Raw genomic sequence first — 16,221 nt, 5'->3', positions numbered from 1 at the left:
ATACTTTTTTTAAAGAAAGGACTCACAGCGAGATAGCAGCCACAGGACACCCAAATCTTTCAGAGAAAGAGAATTTATTGCTCCACTGTCAGAAGAAATGAACTTCTTCCCGCCTCGCTCAGCCTTGAAGATGCTGTCAGGATTCAGAGAAAGAAGTTGACACTGACCAGACAGAATCCTGTGTTTGAATGGAATTTATGCACCATGTATGAGGTGTATGAATATGCAACAGGCTGTTGCTTTTAAGGGTTAATCCTCTGGTAACCGTGGGTCCTTTTTCGGGCTTATTTTGCCCAGAAAAGGCACCCAGACTGTCCATAACTCTTCGTTCTTATTGTCTCATATTGTCCTAATCACAATTGTCCAAATTTTTTATTACTCTAATTATATTACTATTTTATAACCATTTTATTATCATTAAACTTTAAAATTTTTAAAAACAAGTGATTGGCCTTTTTCACGCTCTTTCTTTTTTCCAGCCTCCTCTGTCCCCGAGTGCTCCTGGCCTGGGGAGGTCCTGTCACCCCCCCGTGTCCCTCCCTGCCCCAAAGCCGCAGCATTTTGGGACCCTGCCACCAGCTGCACCTTTGCAGCTGAGAACCATTCCCGAGGCAGAGGGGCTGGCAGCCCAGGAATGTCAGGCACGTCGTGAAACACAAATCCTGCTTCCCAGAACTGTCAGGCTCCATTAGCGCCGCCGGGGCTGACAATGAGAAGGGCTTTCCATCCCAAACCACCGCTCCGGCAAAGTTTCCTTTGCTAATGAACCACCCACAGGCTGAAACACAACTCCCTGGCTGTGCACACACACACACATATCCCCAGCCCCTCCTCCAGGCACAGCTGCTCCCTTTTGGAGGCTTTTTTGGGGCTGCCTCCTCAACCTGCCTCAGCTCCAAGCTGGGTTCCACGCCTGGGACACATGGAACAAATCCAGAGGGCTGAGGCTGTGTGATGTTAAAATGCTGATAAACTTCAACACAATGTTTGAAGTCGTATTTGGTCAGCGAGCACAAGAAAATGGGCACGTGGAGATGGGAAAAGTCAAAAAGTCATCCCTGAGCTCTCCCAGGTCTCTGAGGCCAACCTCCCCACCCTGAAAAGGGACAGGCACTTCTAACACAAGGACAGATGGACACAAGGGCCATGTCACCAGGGAAAGGACACCCAGAGCCCAGCAGCAGGGACACGATGAGGAGAGGCTGAAGGGAACTCCATGGGGCAGCTGAGGGAAAAGAAAAATCATGATTGAAATCCTGATTTCATTACTGAAATCCTGTTTGAGCCAGAAATTCCTCCATGTCTCTGGAGAACACCTGCTGCTGCTCCCACTGCTTTCCTGCCTTATCCCAGGCTCCAGCAGCACCATGCTGGATTTTATGGCTGCAGAGGATGGGAGGGGACCATGGGGTGACAAAGGCTGGGGGACAGGCGGCAAATGCCCTTTAGGGGTGGCTTAGAGCAGTGGGAAACTCATGGGGCAGGAGTCCCAGCAAACCCCAGCGTGCAATCCGAGTGTTTGAAGGGAACAGTGACCACACAGCTTTCACCACTGTTCTGGGGGTGCTGCTGGACATCCTGAACCCCTTTTTCTCCATGTGCTGAGACCCAGGGTGCAGATGAGGTGTTGGAAAAGGGCCATGCAAACACAAAGAGCTCAGTGTCGCAGGCAGTTGTTACAAGAGATCAAAAAATTTCTCCTCTTCCTTCCCAAACCCCCAAATGCTTCTCCACCCCCTCTAAACCCCACAGAGCAAAGCCTCCCACCCTTCCAAATGTCTCTATTTAACACCCTAAACACTCACATTGATGATGATGATGATTTAGTGGATTTTTAGGTCCAGACACCAGATAAAGAAACCACGAACGGAAAAAAAACCCTAACAAATAACCCAAAAAAACATAGATACACCAATCAAAGAAGGAAAAACAAGGCCACTAACACTTCATCCACAGCCCAAACAACATCATAAAATCCTTGGCAACAGCCTTGTAGGGGACTAAAGCCTCTGCACCCAGCACAGTCACACAGTTGTGTCTGCACTAATACTCTTTGCAGATTTAGGAATCACTAACGCTGGACTCTCATGGGCAGAACACTCCAGGAGTCATTAGGAAAATGCTCCAGACATCTGCAGTTCACTAAAGAAAAATCAGTGGAATTATTCCCGTAGAAAAACCTGCAAGGACGTGCATTGGGGAGGAAACAGGTACTTAAATTAATCCTTTCCAAATGAACATATGCCATAAAAATGGAATTAACACCTGTGCAGATAAAACACTTCAGCTCCCTTATGTGGTGATGCTCGAATTGCATTTTCACTTGGTCCTAATCAGATCCCTGATAGCTCTGAACAGGATTCAGGAACCTTCTGACCTGCAGGAGTTTGGAACATTGAAGGGGAAAAAGAATTCTTTAATACCCACTTATCAGGACAGTGTGTTCAGAGGGAATTTCAAGGGTGATAAGGAGAGGAAAGGGGGCTCTGGAAGTGAGAAGCAGCAGCTCACAGTTAAACAAATAAAAGTTCTTTTAATAGCTCTGCAACTTTAGCATTCAAGTGAATATCATTTTATCCTGCATAATATCAACATCTAAAAATCAATGCAATAACAGAGTTTTTCGTAATGTTTTTAGGGTTCTGGTCCCTAAACATTCTATATCTGAACAAGGTGTATCTGCTATTTGGGTTTTGGTTTTTTGGTAGCAATGTCAGTCAGTGAGTCCTAAGGCTCTTTAATTCCTTTTCCCTCTTCTTCACCTTCTTGAAGACACATTTATGCTAAGAATCATCCTCTGGATTTTTTCATCATTCCTTAAATTATTTGCTTTTGCAGCACAGATCTTTTCTTGCTGGTCCTTCATCAGCTGCTCCAGCTCAGCCAGTTCAGCCTTCAGTGGTTCCAGAGTGCTGTCTGTGATGCTGGAAGGGACACAAGGAACGTGATGTTGTTGGAAGCTTTCAAGCTGCTTCAGGTTATTTTATACTCCAAGAAAACACATTTCAATACCTGAAAGGCTGCAAAGCATTCCATGGAATCACACAGAATTTGGGTTGGAAGGGATCTTAAAGCCCACCCAGTCCAAGCCCCTGCCATGGGCAGGGATACTGATGGATTCATCATGTTCTGGTGTGAGACAAGTGTTGAAGATTGCAATGCAAGATGTTTTCCATTCCCATCTGTATGGCAGATTACCTTTGTCAAGTGGGCAGTTTGCTTTATCTCTCTCTCTGAGTGACCACATTTACACCTCCCTGGGGAGGGGACATTGCTGATAACAGACTATTGAATGTCACTGCATGGCTGATAAGAACTAGAACATCCCATTGGGAGATGTGAGCCCAGAGGGAGGAGCCAAGCATTGCTACCCAGATATAATCCAGAGGTGTTTGGGACACCAGCACGGCTTTCTCCACGGGATTCCCCAGAGGAACAGCAGCTGCCTCTCCTTCCACTGGATCTCCAGAGGAAGAATAGATCCTTCTCTACAGATCCCCCTGCTCCAACAGAACCACCCCTGACACTGCAGGAGGGCTGCAGCCACAATTCCAATGGGACTGCCACCAACAGCCTGACCCACAGGGTGTCAGGCTGGGTTCTGACTCTGTCACTGTTGTTCTAGTGCACTGCATTGTTTATTTTATCCTTTTCTTTTTTTTCTTCCCTATTAAAGAACTGTTATTTCTGCTGCCATATTTTTGCCTGAGAGCCCCTTAATTTAAAATTTATAGTGATTCAGAGGGATGGGGAAGGTTTACATTCTCCATTTCAGGGGAGGCTCCTGCCTTCCTTAGCAGACTCCTGTCTTTCCAAACCAAGACAACAAGGAAGGCCAAAGGAGCTGTTTCACCAATTGTCCTTCACACCAGAACAACTGTCCTTCTCTGGGTTCAGTATTTACACTGTTTTTAAGTTTTAAGGGCCCCTAAATGTGTCCGCAGAGCCGAGCTCACCTCTGCTCCCTGCGCAAAGCCTCGGCGTGCTCCCGGTTCTCCTGGCGCCACAGCAGCAGCTCATTCCTCATGGCATCCATGTCCTCCTGAATGTAATCCACCATCCTGCCCAGCCTCAGCACGTGCTGGCACACAGTTTGAATGGAGCCCTGGAACTTCTCGATCTCTTTGGCTACCAAGTCTCTCTCCCTCTTCCTGGATGCTTCTGAGATAATTGGCTTCTCCTAACAGGAGGGACAAACAGGGGGAGCATGAGAATGAGGGAAAACTGTGGCTGCAGGCTGAATGGTGTTTGGAGACTGCAAACAGAGAATGAGCTGGAGAAGTGTTTATGACAGTTTGAAATGGAAGAGAAGAATTGTGGAATCACAGAATGGTTTGGGTTGGGAGGGATCTTAGAGCCTATCCCATCCTATCCCCTGCCATGGACAGGGACACCTCCAACTATCCCAGGTTGCTCCAAGCCCTGTCCAGCCTGGCCTGGGACACTTCCAGGGATGGGGCAGCCACACCTTTCTGGACAAGCTTTGAAAGCAGCATCAAGTTCTGCTGCTGTGTGGGAGCTCCAGGGCACAGCTCCTCTGAGTTCTCTGCATCAGCCCCTTCAAAATGCTTTTCTCCCTCCACTGTCCACATCTGGATTTCCAGCTTCTGAAGCTGCTCCTGACAACAGTGCTTCAGAGCTGTAACAGCCATGGTTACTCCCTGCCTTGCACTCCTGTTCAGGGCTGTAAAACCATACAGGCTGCAGGTGTGGCCCCCATAAACCCCACTACTCCAGAGGAATTTGGGCTTGTGCTACTTTCCCTCATGTGCAGCCAGCAGAGTCTCTGTGGTGCAGCTCCTGAGGCCCCTCAGCTCAATGCAAGTCAAACCCAGAGTTTGCTCCAGTGGCAAAGCCAGCAGGAGCACGAGGATGCTGTAAAAAGAGCAGAGTGATGCCACACTGCTAATACACTGGAATAATCTTATTCCAGCAAAGCCATTAAGGAAAAGCCCGCTGGGATTTTCTCCCCCATGAATCAAAAACAACCTCATTTTTCTTTCCTTCCAACACTGCTGCAGGTCAAATTCCCAAACCCAGACACACAGAGCTTGAAGTAGAGTTTACTTAAAGTAATTCTGTTTATTATATGCCAAACAACTAGAAAGGCCTTTCCCTGCCACCCCAACCAGAGTGTGAGCTGATTCCTGGCACATTCCTGCTCAGCACAGAGGTGGCAGTGCTGGGACAGGGAACTGTCCCCTGTCCCCTCCTGCCCCTCTCCCAGCTGCCCGCCTTCCTGTGCGAGCTGGGCTGTTTGCTCAGCTGGCTCTGGAGGCTGCAGGGCCTCCTGCCAAGCACACTTCAGCAGCCCTGGGCTGGCTGCAGGGCTGGGGACACGCAGGGATGTGTCTGAGGGAAAAGCCGAGCCTCGCTGGGGGCTGCTGCCCGCGCCCTGCCACACACGTGGTGCAGGAAATGCTGCATTTCTGACTGCACTGGGGGGCTCCTGTTTGTGTGCTTTCAGCAGGAGCTGGGCTCAGGTGACAGAAGCTGCTGAAGCTGAGCCCTTGGCTGCCCAGGTCACCTCACAAGAGCTGGCTGAGCTGTAGAAACAACACAGCCCTGAGCTCCCCTCTGTTCAGGCCATGCCTCCCTCGTGGCAGCAGCAGGTGCTCATTACACCACACCACACCAGCCACAGGGTTTAGGGCTTTTCTGGAGCCATCCATGTCTCTGCTGTCCTTTAGGATGGAAGAGCTGTGGTCTCACAGTGTTCCAGGCCCTTCTCTCTCTCTATCCTGCCTCTTTTCCTACTCCTTTTCCCGCTCTGTGCTCCCCCAAAGGCAGAGGGAAGGCTCAGTCCCCAGCACTGCATTTCCCACATGGGGCTGGCACACGAGCTATGCACACACGCACCTCCAGCCCATCAGCAGAGCTGTATCAGGTCCAACAGCTTCCCAGGAAGACATCCCATTCCCTTGTTTTTCCTAAGTGCTGAAAACCCGCCCCACTTTCCTCCCCACCATCCATTATCTGAAGGCTTAGCCAAAAAATAAGGAATTTATTTCACATCCAGCTCTCAGAAGGGAGAAGACTCAGCCAGTCCTTTATCTGAGGGTTGCTGCTGCTTCATTTCTATTTTCCAAATGCCATGTTTTGGACTGTTTCCTAAGGCATTCTGCTGGAAAAGCTGGCAGTCCATGCCTTGGATAAATGCCCTTTTCAAGGGATAAAACCTGGCTGATGGCCTGGCCCAGACAGGGGTGGGGAATGGGGCCATGTCCAGCTGGGACTGGTCACTGTGGGGTTCCCCAGGGCTCAGTACTGGGGATAATATTTTAATATTGATCTGTTTAATATTTTTATCTTTATCAGGGATGTGGCTGAGGGGATGGGGGGCACCCTTATGAAGCTGCAGACACAGAGTTGGTGGGATGTGGATCTGCTGGGGGGCAGGAGGCTCTGCAGAGGGATCCATGGGCCCAGGGTCAGCAAGTCCAAGGGCCAGCTCCTTGTGAGCCATGGGACACTGCAGGCTCAGGGAGGAGCAGCTGGGAAGCTGGAAAAGGCCCTGGTGGTGTTGGGGACAGGGCTGGAAAAGGCCCTGGTGGTGCTGGGGACAGGGCTGGAAAAGGCCCTGGTGGTGTTGGGGACAGGGCTGGAAAAGGCCCTGGCGGTGCTGGGGACAGGGCTGGAAAAGGCCCTGGCGGTGCTGGGGACAGGGCTGGCCACGAGGTCATGGCCCCCAGGCTGTGCCAGCTGTGGTGTGACACCCCCAGGGCAGGGATTGTCCCCAGGGCTGGCCCTGCTGAGGCCCCTCCAGGGCTGGGGCCAGTTCTGGGCACTCACAGCCAGAGGGACCCTGAGGGGACACTGGAGAATGGCCAGGGCAGGGAATGGAGCCCCAGGAGGGGCTGAGGGAGCTGGGAAGGGGCTCAGCCTGGAGCAAAGGAGGCTCAGGGGGCCCTTGTGGCTCTGCACAGCTCCTGACAGGAGGGGACAGCCGGGAGGTCGGGCTGTGCTCCAGGAAACAGGGACAGGAGCAGAGGGAACGGCCTCAGGCTGGGCCAGGGGAGGCTCAGGGTGGGCACAGCAGGAATTTCTGCCTGGAAAGGGTGCTCAGGCCTTGGAATGCACTGCCCAGGATGGTGGGGAGTCCCCATCCCTGGAGATGTCCAAGGAACACTTGGATGTGGCACTCAATGCCCTGGGCTGGTGACAAGGTGGACATCAGGCACAGGTTGGACTCAAAGGTCCTGGAGACCTTTTCCAACCCAAATGATTCTGTGATTCTCTTTCTCATCCTTGTAATGCTGGCATGACCTCTCTGATACCTAGACAGACCAAACAGCCACACTTCCCTCCACAGGGAAGTGTAGGATCAAAATAAAACAAATAAAATATCAATGATGCTTTAGCTACAGAATATATCTACATACAGATCTGCAGAGATCTGTAAACACAGCTCACAATTTGAAATATTCCAGGCTAAAATACACAGCTGCTTGAAAAGCTTAAGTGAAACAAGCAAAAAAAAAAATTGGAATATTTTTCATGAATCAGTTCCTTAAAGTGTATTAGTAAATAATGAAAATTAATTGCAGTGTCCCTGTATCTCCAGCATGTTTTCTATGCCGTTGAATACTTCAAAAGTGAGATTCAAAGGAGAAAATATCCCATCCAAAGTCAGTCATGGAATTACAGGATTGTCACAGCTGGAGAAGACCTTTAGGATGATCAGGGCCAACTGGCATTGCAAAAACTGAAACATAACACCACAAAAAAAATCTATTAAATACTATTTGAAATAAAAATCTAATAAATACTACTCCTACAAGTTCACCACAGGATTCTTAAAAATAAAACAACAAAAAAAATTTAAATTAGTGTCATTGAAACATGTGATACTGAAATGTAAGAATACCCAAGTTTCAAGAAAAATTTCCTCCCAAGAAAGATTTCCCAACCAGAAAGCACAGCAGCTCCAGCTGTGAAAATCACCACCCATTCTTTCTTTGTCTCATTAACACCTGCGCTAATGATCCCAGAATCCCAGAGTAGTCTGGGTGGGAAGGAACCTCAAAGCCCATCCAGTTCCAAGCCACCATGGGCAGGGGCACCCTCCACTATCCCAGGTTGGCCTGGGACATTCCAGGGACGGGACTGCCACGATTCCACGTCCTGCAGCTCAAGGCTCGGAATTATCACTGTGACACTCTCAAGCTTTGCCAACCCATGCTGATTGTAAATAATTAAGGGGAGAGAAATGCATTAGAGGCTGTTCCCAGCTCCACAGTTGCAGCTATGGGTTAAAAAATGGTGGCAGGAGGTTTTCCCCAGCCGGCGACGTGGGCGGTACGAGCGCCGAGTGCCACCTCTGCTCGCTCTGCACAAACGTGGAACAGGAGATTTCCAGCCAGAATCCAAATTGTTCCAGGCTTTTTCATCAGCCCCTACACCTCAAGCAACTCCCCTTTCCCAACAGCCCCAGGATCAATAAATTATCTCCGTGCAAAAGGCTGGATCACTTCTGTAGGCCCAACACGTTTCCTTTCCTTCGTGTTTTTCATGAGGCACCAAGAGAAATGTTTGCTTTGGATTGCTGGGAAAAGGCTGCTTTTCCCATTACCTCAATGGGAGCAGAACACAACGTGGACTCAGGGGCAGCCACCTGAGAAATCTGAAAGCAGGAATTTTCTTTTTTAATCAAAAAGGTGGAAATTATCAACAAGGCTCCAGAAGCCACCAGAATTTGAAGAAACAGCATTTGCTTACTTTTATACACCTTCCCCTTTGTTTCCTTTTTTTTTAATTAACAGGCTTTTAAATATCAATCAAATTAGTACAGGCATCCATGCATCCATCAAGCATTTCAATAGTTTCTACAGCCCCTTTTAACACCATTATTATGTACCACTAGGAAAACAGACCCAAGTAATCACAGTTTTATTGAGCCCCACCATTTCCCCCCACCTCATTCTACAGGACAGGGCAGAAACTTCATTTTGGACAAGTAACTGGGATATATCCAGTGCAAAACCAACAAGGTGTGGTGCTTTTTTTATTGTATAAAATATATTTTTTGATCATAAAGGGTGTTTTCTTTTCCTGGTTTTTACAGAGTCTGTGTTTTAAGTATATTGTAACTATCCACCAGGGATCCCCATAAGAAACTCTTTCACAGAACCAGGGGGAAACAGTAAATGTTAAAGCATTTCAAATGAACGGGATGCTTTTTCTGCTGATGCCAGGTATTGGGGTTCAGGCACAGGCCAAGGAGTTGGAGACACAATGTTCTTTATCACTGCACTTGCCAGAGTCACTCTGACCTGCTCCTGAGCTGGAAGACTCCACAAGAAAATAAAAGAATGGCTCTTTCAAGAGAGCTTTTTCAATCTTTTTTTTTTTTTTTTTTTTGGAGGGTGGTGCTTTTCCACATTTACTGAAGTTCATACTTGATCCTTCCAAAGAAAGCTGGACTTTTCACCTGTCCATGAACACCCACTCCAGCCCACACACCCACCCTGCCTGCCTGGGGAGAAGTCATTCCCAAAATCTCCAAATTTGAGGCAGTATTCGGCACACAAAGCAAAATCACAGAACCATGGAATGGTCTGACTTGGAAGGGACCTCAAAGCTCATCTAATTCCACCCTTGCCATGGGCAGGGACACCTTCCACTGTCCCAGGTGGCTCGCAGCCCCAGTGTCCAGCCTGGCCTTGGGCACTGCCAGGGATCCAGGGGCAGCCACAGCTGCTCTGGGCAATGCCAGGGCCTGCCCACCCTCACAGGGAACAATTCCTAATTCCCAATATCCCATCCAGCCCTGCCCTCTGGCACTGGGAGCCATTCCCTGTGTCCTGTCCCTCCATGCCTTGTCCCCAGTCCCTCTCCAGCTCTCCTGGAGCCCCTTTAGGCCCTGCAAGGGGCTCTGAGGTCCCCTCGGAGACTTCTCCTCTCCAGGAGCACCCCCAGCTCTCCCAGCCTGGCTCCAGCCCTGTGAATCCTGAGCCAGAGACAAGCCAGGAGACAATTCCAGCTGAAATCAGTGACAGCAGAGCACATTCATTCACCCATGATGCCACACTGGTGCCAGTTCTGCTCAGCCTTCCCTCTCTCCTCACACACTCTGTGTCCAGAACCTCTTCCTGCTGAAAGAGCACCCTTTCCTGGTGAAAAAGGACTTGGGATAAACCTGCTCCTTGTATTAAACAGCTTCCCTGCCCCCAGGCTGTGCCCCAGCACCTTGGAAGAAGTGACAGGCCCTGTGCTGTGTCCTTTTCACACTGCACCTCTCCTGGCGGCAGCCACAGCTGCCTCACCACTTTTACACATCCTCTGTGCCCACACATCCATCTGCTGTCTCACCTGGATTTATAGTGCACCCACAGGATGGGAATTCCATGGTCTGGGGCACAAAGGAGCCCTGACACCAGGATTATCCCAAGAGCGGCCAGAGCCCTGTTCCTGTGTTCACAGCTTGCAGCAGGACTGCTTGGGGGGCACATTTTTGTTCCCTAGAGCTGGGAGCAGTGTGAGGACCCTGGAGCACACACTCCCTCCATCTGAGGAAAGAGTAAAAACCCTGTTTTGGAGGAACTGTGTGCTTGCACCAGAGATTTCCCACTGAATTAGCATCACATCAGCATCCACAGAGATGTGACAGAGGTGAAAACCCTTCCAAGGGTAACTCCTCCTCCTCCATTTCCCTGTCAGCATTCCTGAGGACACTCCAAGCTGGCAGGAGGCTGTGGTGGGAAGGATGAGCCTCTCCCAAAAACCCAACTGCTGGCATTTCTGACTGCAGCTGCTGAACACAGCACATCCACTGCAGGGCCTGCAGGGCACACCCAGATGTGCAGCTGATGGATTCCTGCAAAAATCAGTAACCTGCAGGTCTTCAAACAAACAGAATCAGCACTGATTAGATCTGTCCTCAGCTCTGAAGTGCATCATGTGCCACACTGCTAATTCAAGTTAATATTGCCCAGGTGCTGAGCTACTCAATACCACTTGTTCCTCCCAGAAGCCTCCAGGCTGCTGCTTTTCTGAAGCCCTTTTTTTTGGTAGTGCAAAGATGGGAATTCTGTTATCCCACTTGCTTCAGCTATTTAATAACCTGCCTACGTTTTTCCACACATCAAATAAATGAAGTGGAATACAAAATGGAACATCTGTTTCTTTCTCTGGTTGACATTAGAGGCTTAGACTCTAAACAAATACATTTAGGAAGTTTTTTTTAGGAATTTGTTAGGCTGAACACAGCTAATCAAGGCAGCAAAAATCTTGTGTATTTTCAGAATGACCCCTTTGTTTGACCTCAAAATTGTGTACATTATTTTAAGTTTCTGCACATGCAAAACCTAGATGATGAAAGTCCCAGTTTTCTTTCCTTCTCCCCTGTTCTCCTTTATTAAAACTATTTAAAAAGAAAATGCGTGTTTGGGAAACACAGCACAGAAAGGGTTCTGGAGGAATGTTTTTAACATAAATAAATGTTCCCCAGGCATCAGCAGCTGGAAGGTGTGAAACATCCCTGAGAGGGCACCAGCATTACATTTGGATTAAGCATTAATCCACCAACTTCACCTCATTTCTGGCTGATTAATCCCCAATAAATCAGGTGGATCCATTGATCATTTTTTTGCTGAATACTGCAGTTAATAATGTATTAACCAAAAGTTCCAGCACTCGGCCTGCTATTTTTCCCCTCTTCATTTTCCCAACTGGCAGAAGATCAAGGCTTTAAAGACTAATGAATAGAAGTGGGAAAAACATTTCATTTCTTTTGGATGTATTGAATAGTTTAATAAAATAAGGGAAGATGAACATTCTAGTGACAGATAGAGGGAAGATGGAATTTCCCAAAGCAAGTTTTCTTTCAAGTATTCCCTGGATTTTTGGATACCTTACTCCAAAAATATAGCAGTACCACTATTTTACTCTGTGATGCACAGGACAGTTTGGAATACAGTTGAATCTTGATGCAGAAGATACTTCTGGAGAGTTTGATGGAAAACAAATTAAATAGACAGAGAAGCATTCCCAGAGGCAAGACCACATTGGAAATGTGGGGGATTTTTTTACTTTTACTGTCACAGCAACTCCATTCTCTAAAATCATTTCCCAGGATTCAGCTGTGTCTCCAGCTCTTGTTTTCTGAACTGTCACACACTCCAAGCATTTTTAATCATCTTTTCCATTCAACTCTGCTGTCAGGAAAACTACACCCCTCTCTGGATCACAATTTCAGGAAAACCACACTTATCTGTGGATCACAGTTTCAGGAGAACCACACCCCTCTCTGGATCACAATTTCAAGAAAACCACACTCCTGTCTGGATCACAATTTCAGAACTAGACTCTTCTCTGGATAATAACTGCAGGAAAATGACACTCCTTTCTGGATCAGGATTTCAGGAAAATCACACTTCCCTCTGGATCACAATTTCAGAACTAGAATCCTGTCTGGATCCCAATTTCAGGAAAATCACACTTCCCTCTGGATCACAATTTCAGAACTAGACTCCTCTCTGGATCATAATTTTAAGAAAACCACACTCCTGTCTGGATCACACTTTCAGGAGAACCACACCCCTCTCTGGATCACAATTTCAGAGCTACTCTTCTTCTCTGGATAATAATTGCAGGAAAATGACACTTTTCTGGATCAGGATTTCAGAAAAATGACACTTCCCTCTGGGTCACAATTCCTGAAGTAGACTCCTCTCTGGATCACAATTTCAGGAAAATCACATTTTTCTCTGGATCACGATTTCAGGAGAACCACACTCCTGTCTAGATCACAATTTCAGAACCACAGTCCTGTCTGGATCATAATTTCAGGAAAATCACACTTCTCTCTGGATCACAATTTCAGAACTAGACTCTTCTCTGCATCACAATTTCAGGAAAACAACATTCCTTTCTGGATCAGGATTTCAGGAAAATCTCACTTCCCTCTGGATCACAATTTCAGAACCACAATCCTCTTTGGATCACAGTTTCAGAACTATACTCCTATCTAGATCACAATTTCAGAACTAGACTCTTCTCTGGATCATAATTTCAGGAAAATTATACTTTTCTGGATCAGGATTTCAGGAAAATCACACTTCCCTCTGGATCACAATTTCAGAACTAGATTCCTCTCTGGCTCACAATTTTAGAAAAACCACACTTCTCTGTGGATCACAATTTCAAAACTAGATTCCTCTCTGGATCACAATTTCAGAATTAGATTAATCTCTGGATCACAATTTCAGAACTAGACTCCTCTCTGGATCACAATTTTAGGAAAACCACACTCCTGTCTGGATCACAATTTCAGAAGAACCACACTACTGTCTGGATCAGGATTTCAGGAGAACCACACTCCTGTCTAGGTCACAATTTCAGAACCACAATCCTGTCTGGATCATAATTTCAGGAGAATTACACTCCTGTCTGGATGACAATTCCAGGAAAGCCACACTTCTCTGTGGATGCCAATTCCAGGAGAACCACGCTCCTGACTGGAACCCAACCACTTCCACCCCACACTCTGCAGAGCAGGAGCACAGAGGAACCTCCTGCAGCAGCAAGCAGCTGCTTGGCCAGGAGATCCCATGGCATTCCAGGAGCTGGGGCAGGCTTCCATGTGATGGACTAGGAAGTCAGCAGGTTTTTTTCCAGAATTAGTTCTCTATTCTCGGCACTGCTAACGCAGAGCAGGGCTTCAAAAGTGAAACAAAAGCCAAACAAGTGCTGAATGAATGTTTCAGGGGCTGAAAACCAGCAATGGGACTCAATGGTGATTGTGGTGGGTGACAATTGGCCATTCAAAAATATTTAAGGGGTTAAAAAGGGACTGTTTTAGTTTGTTAGTCTCAGTCAGGAAAAAACCTAACCAGAAAATGCAGCACAGACACCAGAGGAAGCTTCCTGAGCTTGAAATCCATGTGATTGTGTAAATCCTCCCCCATTATCCTGTTCCATGCCCAGTGCTGGACAGGACACACCACCAAAGAGGGTGAGGGAGTGCTGAGAGACAGTACTAATGAATTCCTAAAGCTCTTCCCAAACTGAGCTGGGAACTGATGATCCAACAGCACCATCTAGTTACAAACCTGGGAACAGGGACAGCTGCATGGCTTGGGCAAAGTGCCAGCTCAGGAATGAGCTTTGGAGCTGCTGCAGAAACTCCAGAATCAGCCTGGAACCCTTCTTTGTCTCCAAACAATTCTCTGAAGGCAGAATTTCACCAAGCAGGCAAATCTTCCCATTGGGTATCTCAAGCAGCCAGAGGTATTTCAGAGACCTCAACCACCACAAGAAGCACATTTCTAACAAATGGATGCAATTCAGCAGGTTGGGTAAAGCTAAAACCACTCCTAACAGACTGTGGGCAGCAATCTAAAGGTGTTTTTCCTCTTTTTAGAAGGATTCAGTTTCTTCAGTTCTAGAATTATCCCAGAGGAATTTGGGCTGGAAGGGACCTTAAAGCCCATCCAGTGCCACCCCCTACCATGGGCAGAGACACCTTCCACTGTCCCAGGTGGCTCCAAGCCATGTTCAACCTGGCCTTGGACACTTCCAGGGATCCAGGGCCTGTCCACCCCGAGAGGGAACAATTCCTAATTCCCAATATCTCACCTAACCCTACCTTGGCTCATCAACCACAGCCCTTACAACACATGAAAGGAATTTTGTTCCAGGCCTGGATCTCAGCCAATCCCAAACTCCAGAAAGGAGGACACTCCTTCAAGAGTCAGATCTGCCATCCCAACTTCCTCAGGGTGCTGGAAAAGAAAGGAAAGACAGAAGAGGCAGACAGGAGTCTGCTCCCAGACTCTTCAGGAGTCACCACTGATTTCCCAGAGCTCTGTGAACAGCTGTCTCCAACACCATAGACCTTTCCTGAAAGGCATACACGTAGGAAAACCCTAAGATACTGAATTAAGATTAAAATAAAAGTGATTGGAAGATATAAGAGCTCATGGAATGCATTCACCTCCCCAAAACATCTAAACACACTTGTCTAATTTTATGAGACTTTAATCACTGCAGTGCCTCAGTGCCTCTCCCCAGCACACCAAAATGGAATTAGGAACTTTCCATGGGATCAGAGAATCCATCTCAGTGTTCTGCCTTTGCTGCTTCTCATATACCAGGAGCTCTGCAAGGCACACAAAGCCAGAGCTCTCTGTTTCCACAGCAAGACACTCAAATATGGGGGATGAAGCTTTTGTTTCTGGTTTGTGATCACTGCTAGATCCTTCCCACACACTTTCTAAGTGATCAAAACAACAAAAAAACCCTACAAAATTCATTAAAAACAAAACCTATCTTCCCCTTCTCAACTGTGGAAAAAAATCACACAAGCAAGACAAGATATGACAGAGAAAATATGATCACAGATGGAATAAAACATATTTAAAGCAAAGGAAAAGGTCACAATTGCAACACCTCATCTCTCAGTTCTTCGAAAGCCATTGCCACCTCACCCTGTCTGTGGTCTGTGATGATTTCTGTGATGCCTCATAATTCTTCTTGGTTTCTAGGATTCTTTTCACCAGCCCACCTGTTGAAAAAACAGGATTTTTCTAAGCATTGATGGACACTTAACAGTTTCAAACATTCAGACAATAAAATAAAACCCAATTGGCTTGGTTTTTTTAATGCAGACAACTTTTAGAGCAACATAAACAGCATTTTATTATGTATTTTAAACACTGACACACAAGGTATTTGCTATCTGACCTTTTTTCTCCCAGGCTTTTCTAGAATTTGTCTTTAAATCCAACCTCGTATCTCAGAGCTGACAAGCTGTACCTGATACTTGAAGAAATGTTAATTTATGAGCTTTATGCAGAATTTTAAATCCTGCTGACATTGAGGATGCATAGAAAACGTGTCCTTAACACAGTTGTAAATCCAGCTGCACAGGAAAACAAGCCTGGGTAAATAAGTTGGTTTTCCTGCAAACGTTGCAAACTCCTTCCCTCAGGAGGGATTTTAGTGCTCTGTTCAGCACTTTAAGTGTTCAGCATTTGCTTTAAACCCAGGGGTTGATTCTAGATCTGTACAAATATACATAAAAGCAAACTTACCATGCTTTTGATCCTCAACCAGCTCCACTTCTGGCTCCTACACATGCAGGAAGAGAGCTTTAGTTGCAAAAAGTTTGGCATTGCTGTAATATGGAACTATTCAAAAATATTCAGCTGGAGGATATTTCAAGAAGTCAGGGAATCATGGAATGGTTTGGGTGGGAAGAGACCTTAAAGCTCATCCCAT

At 47.0% G+C, this 16,221-nt stretch overlaps 1 protein-coding gene across 1 annotated transcript in view; it reads right to left on the bottom strand.

Moving 5' to 3' along the window:
- Positions 1–2,498: 2,498 nt before the first annotated feature.
- TRAF3IP1 (TRAF3 interacting protein 1) overlaps positions 2,499–16,221 on the bottom strand; it is a 30,270-nt gene continuing 16,547 nt past the window's right edge. Inside the window, exons 12-15 of the mRNA XM_059476318.1 lie at positions 16,035–16,071; positions 15,429–15,505; positions 3,957–4,180; positions 2,499–2,924 (exon numbers count right to left, since the gene is read on the bottom strand). Coding sequence (XP_059332301.1) covers positions 2,759–2,924; positions 3,957–4,180; positions 15,429–15,505; positions 16,035–16,071 — 504 coding nt within the window. The 3' untranslated portion in view covers positions 2,499–2,758. The remainder of the gene's footprint in view (positions 2,925–3,956; positions 4,181–15,428; positions 15,506–16,034; positions 16,072–16,221) is intronic.

This window comes from Ammospiza nelsoni, chromosome 7 (genome assembly GCF_027579445.1).
Source record: "Ammospiza nelsoni isolate bAmmNel1 chromosome 7, bAmmNel1.pri, whole genome shotgun sequence".
Lineage (NCBI taxonomy): Eukaryota > Metazoa > Chordata > Aves > Passeriformes > Passerellidae > Ammospiza > Ammospiza nelsoni.
The sequence above is the reverse complement of the archived record's forward strand: the minus strand, read 5'-3'. Positions and strand labels throughout refer to the sequence as shown.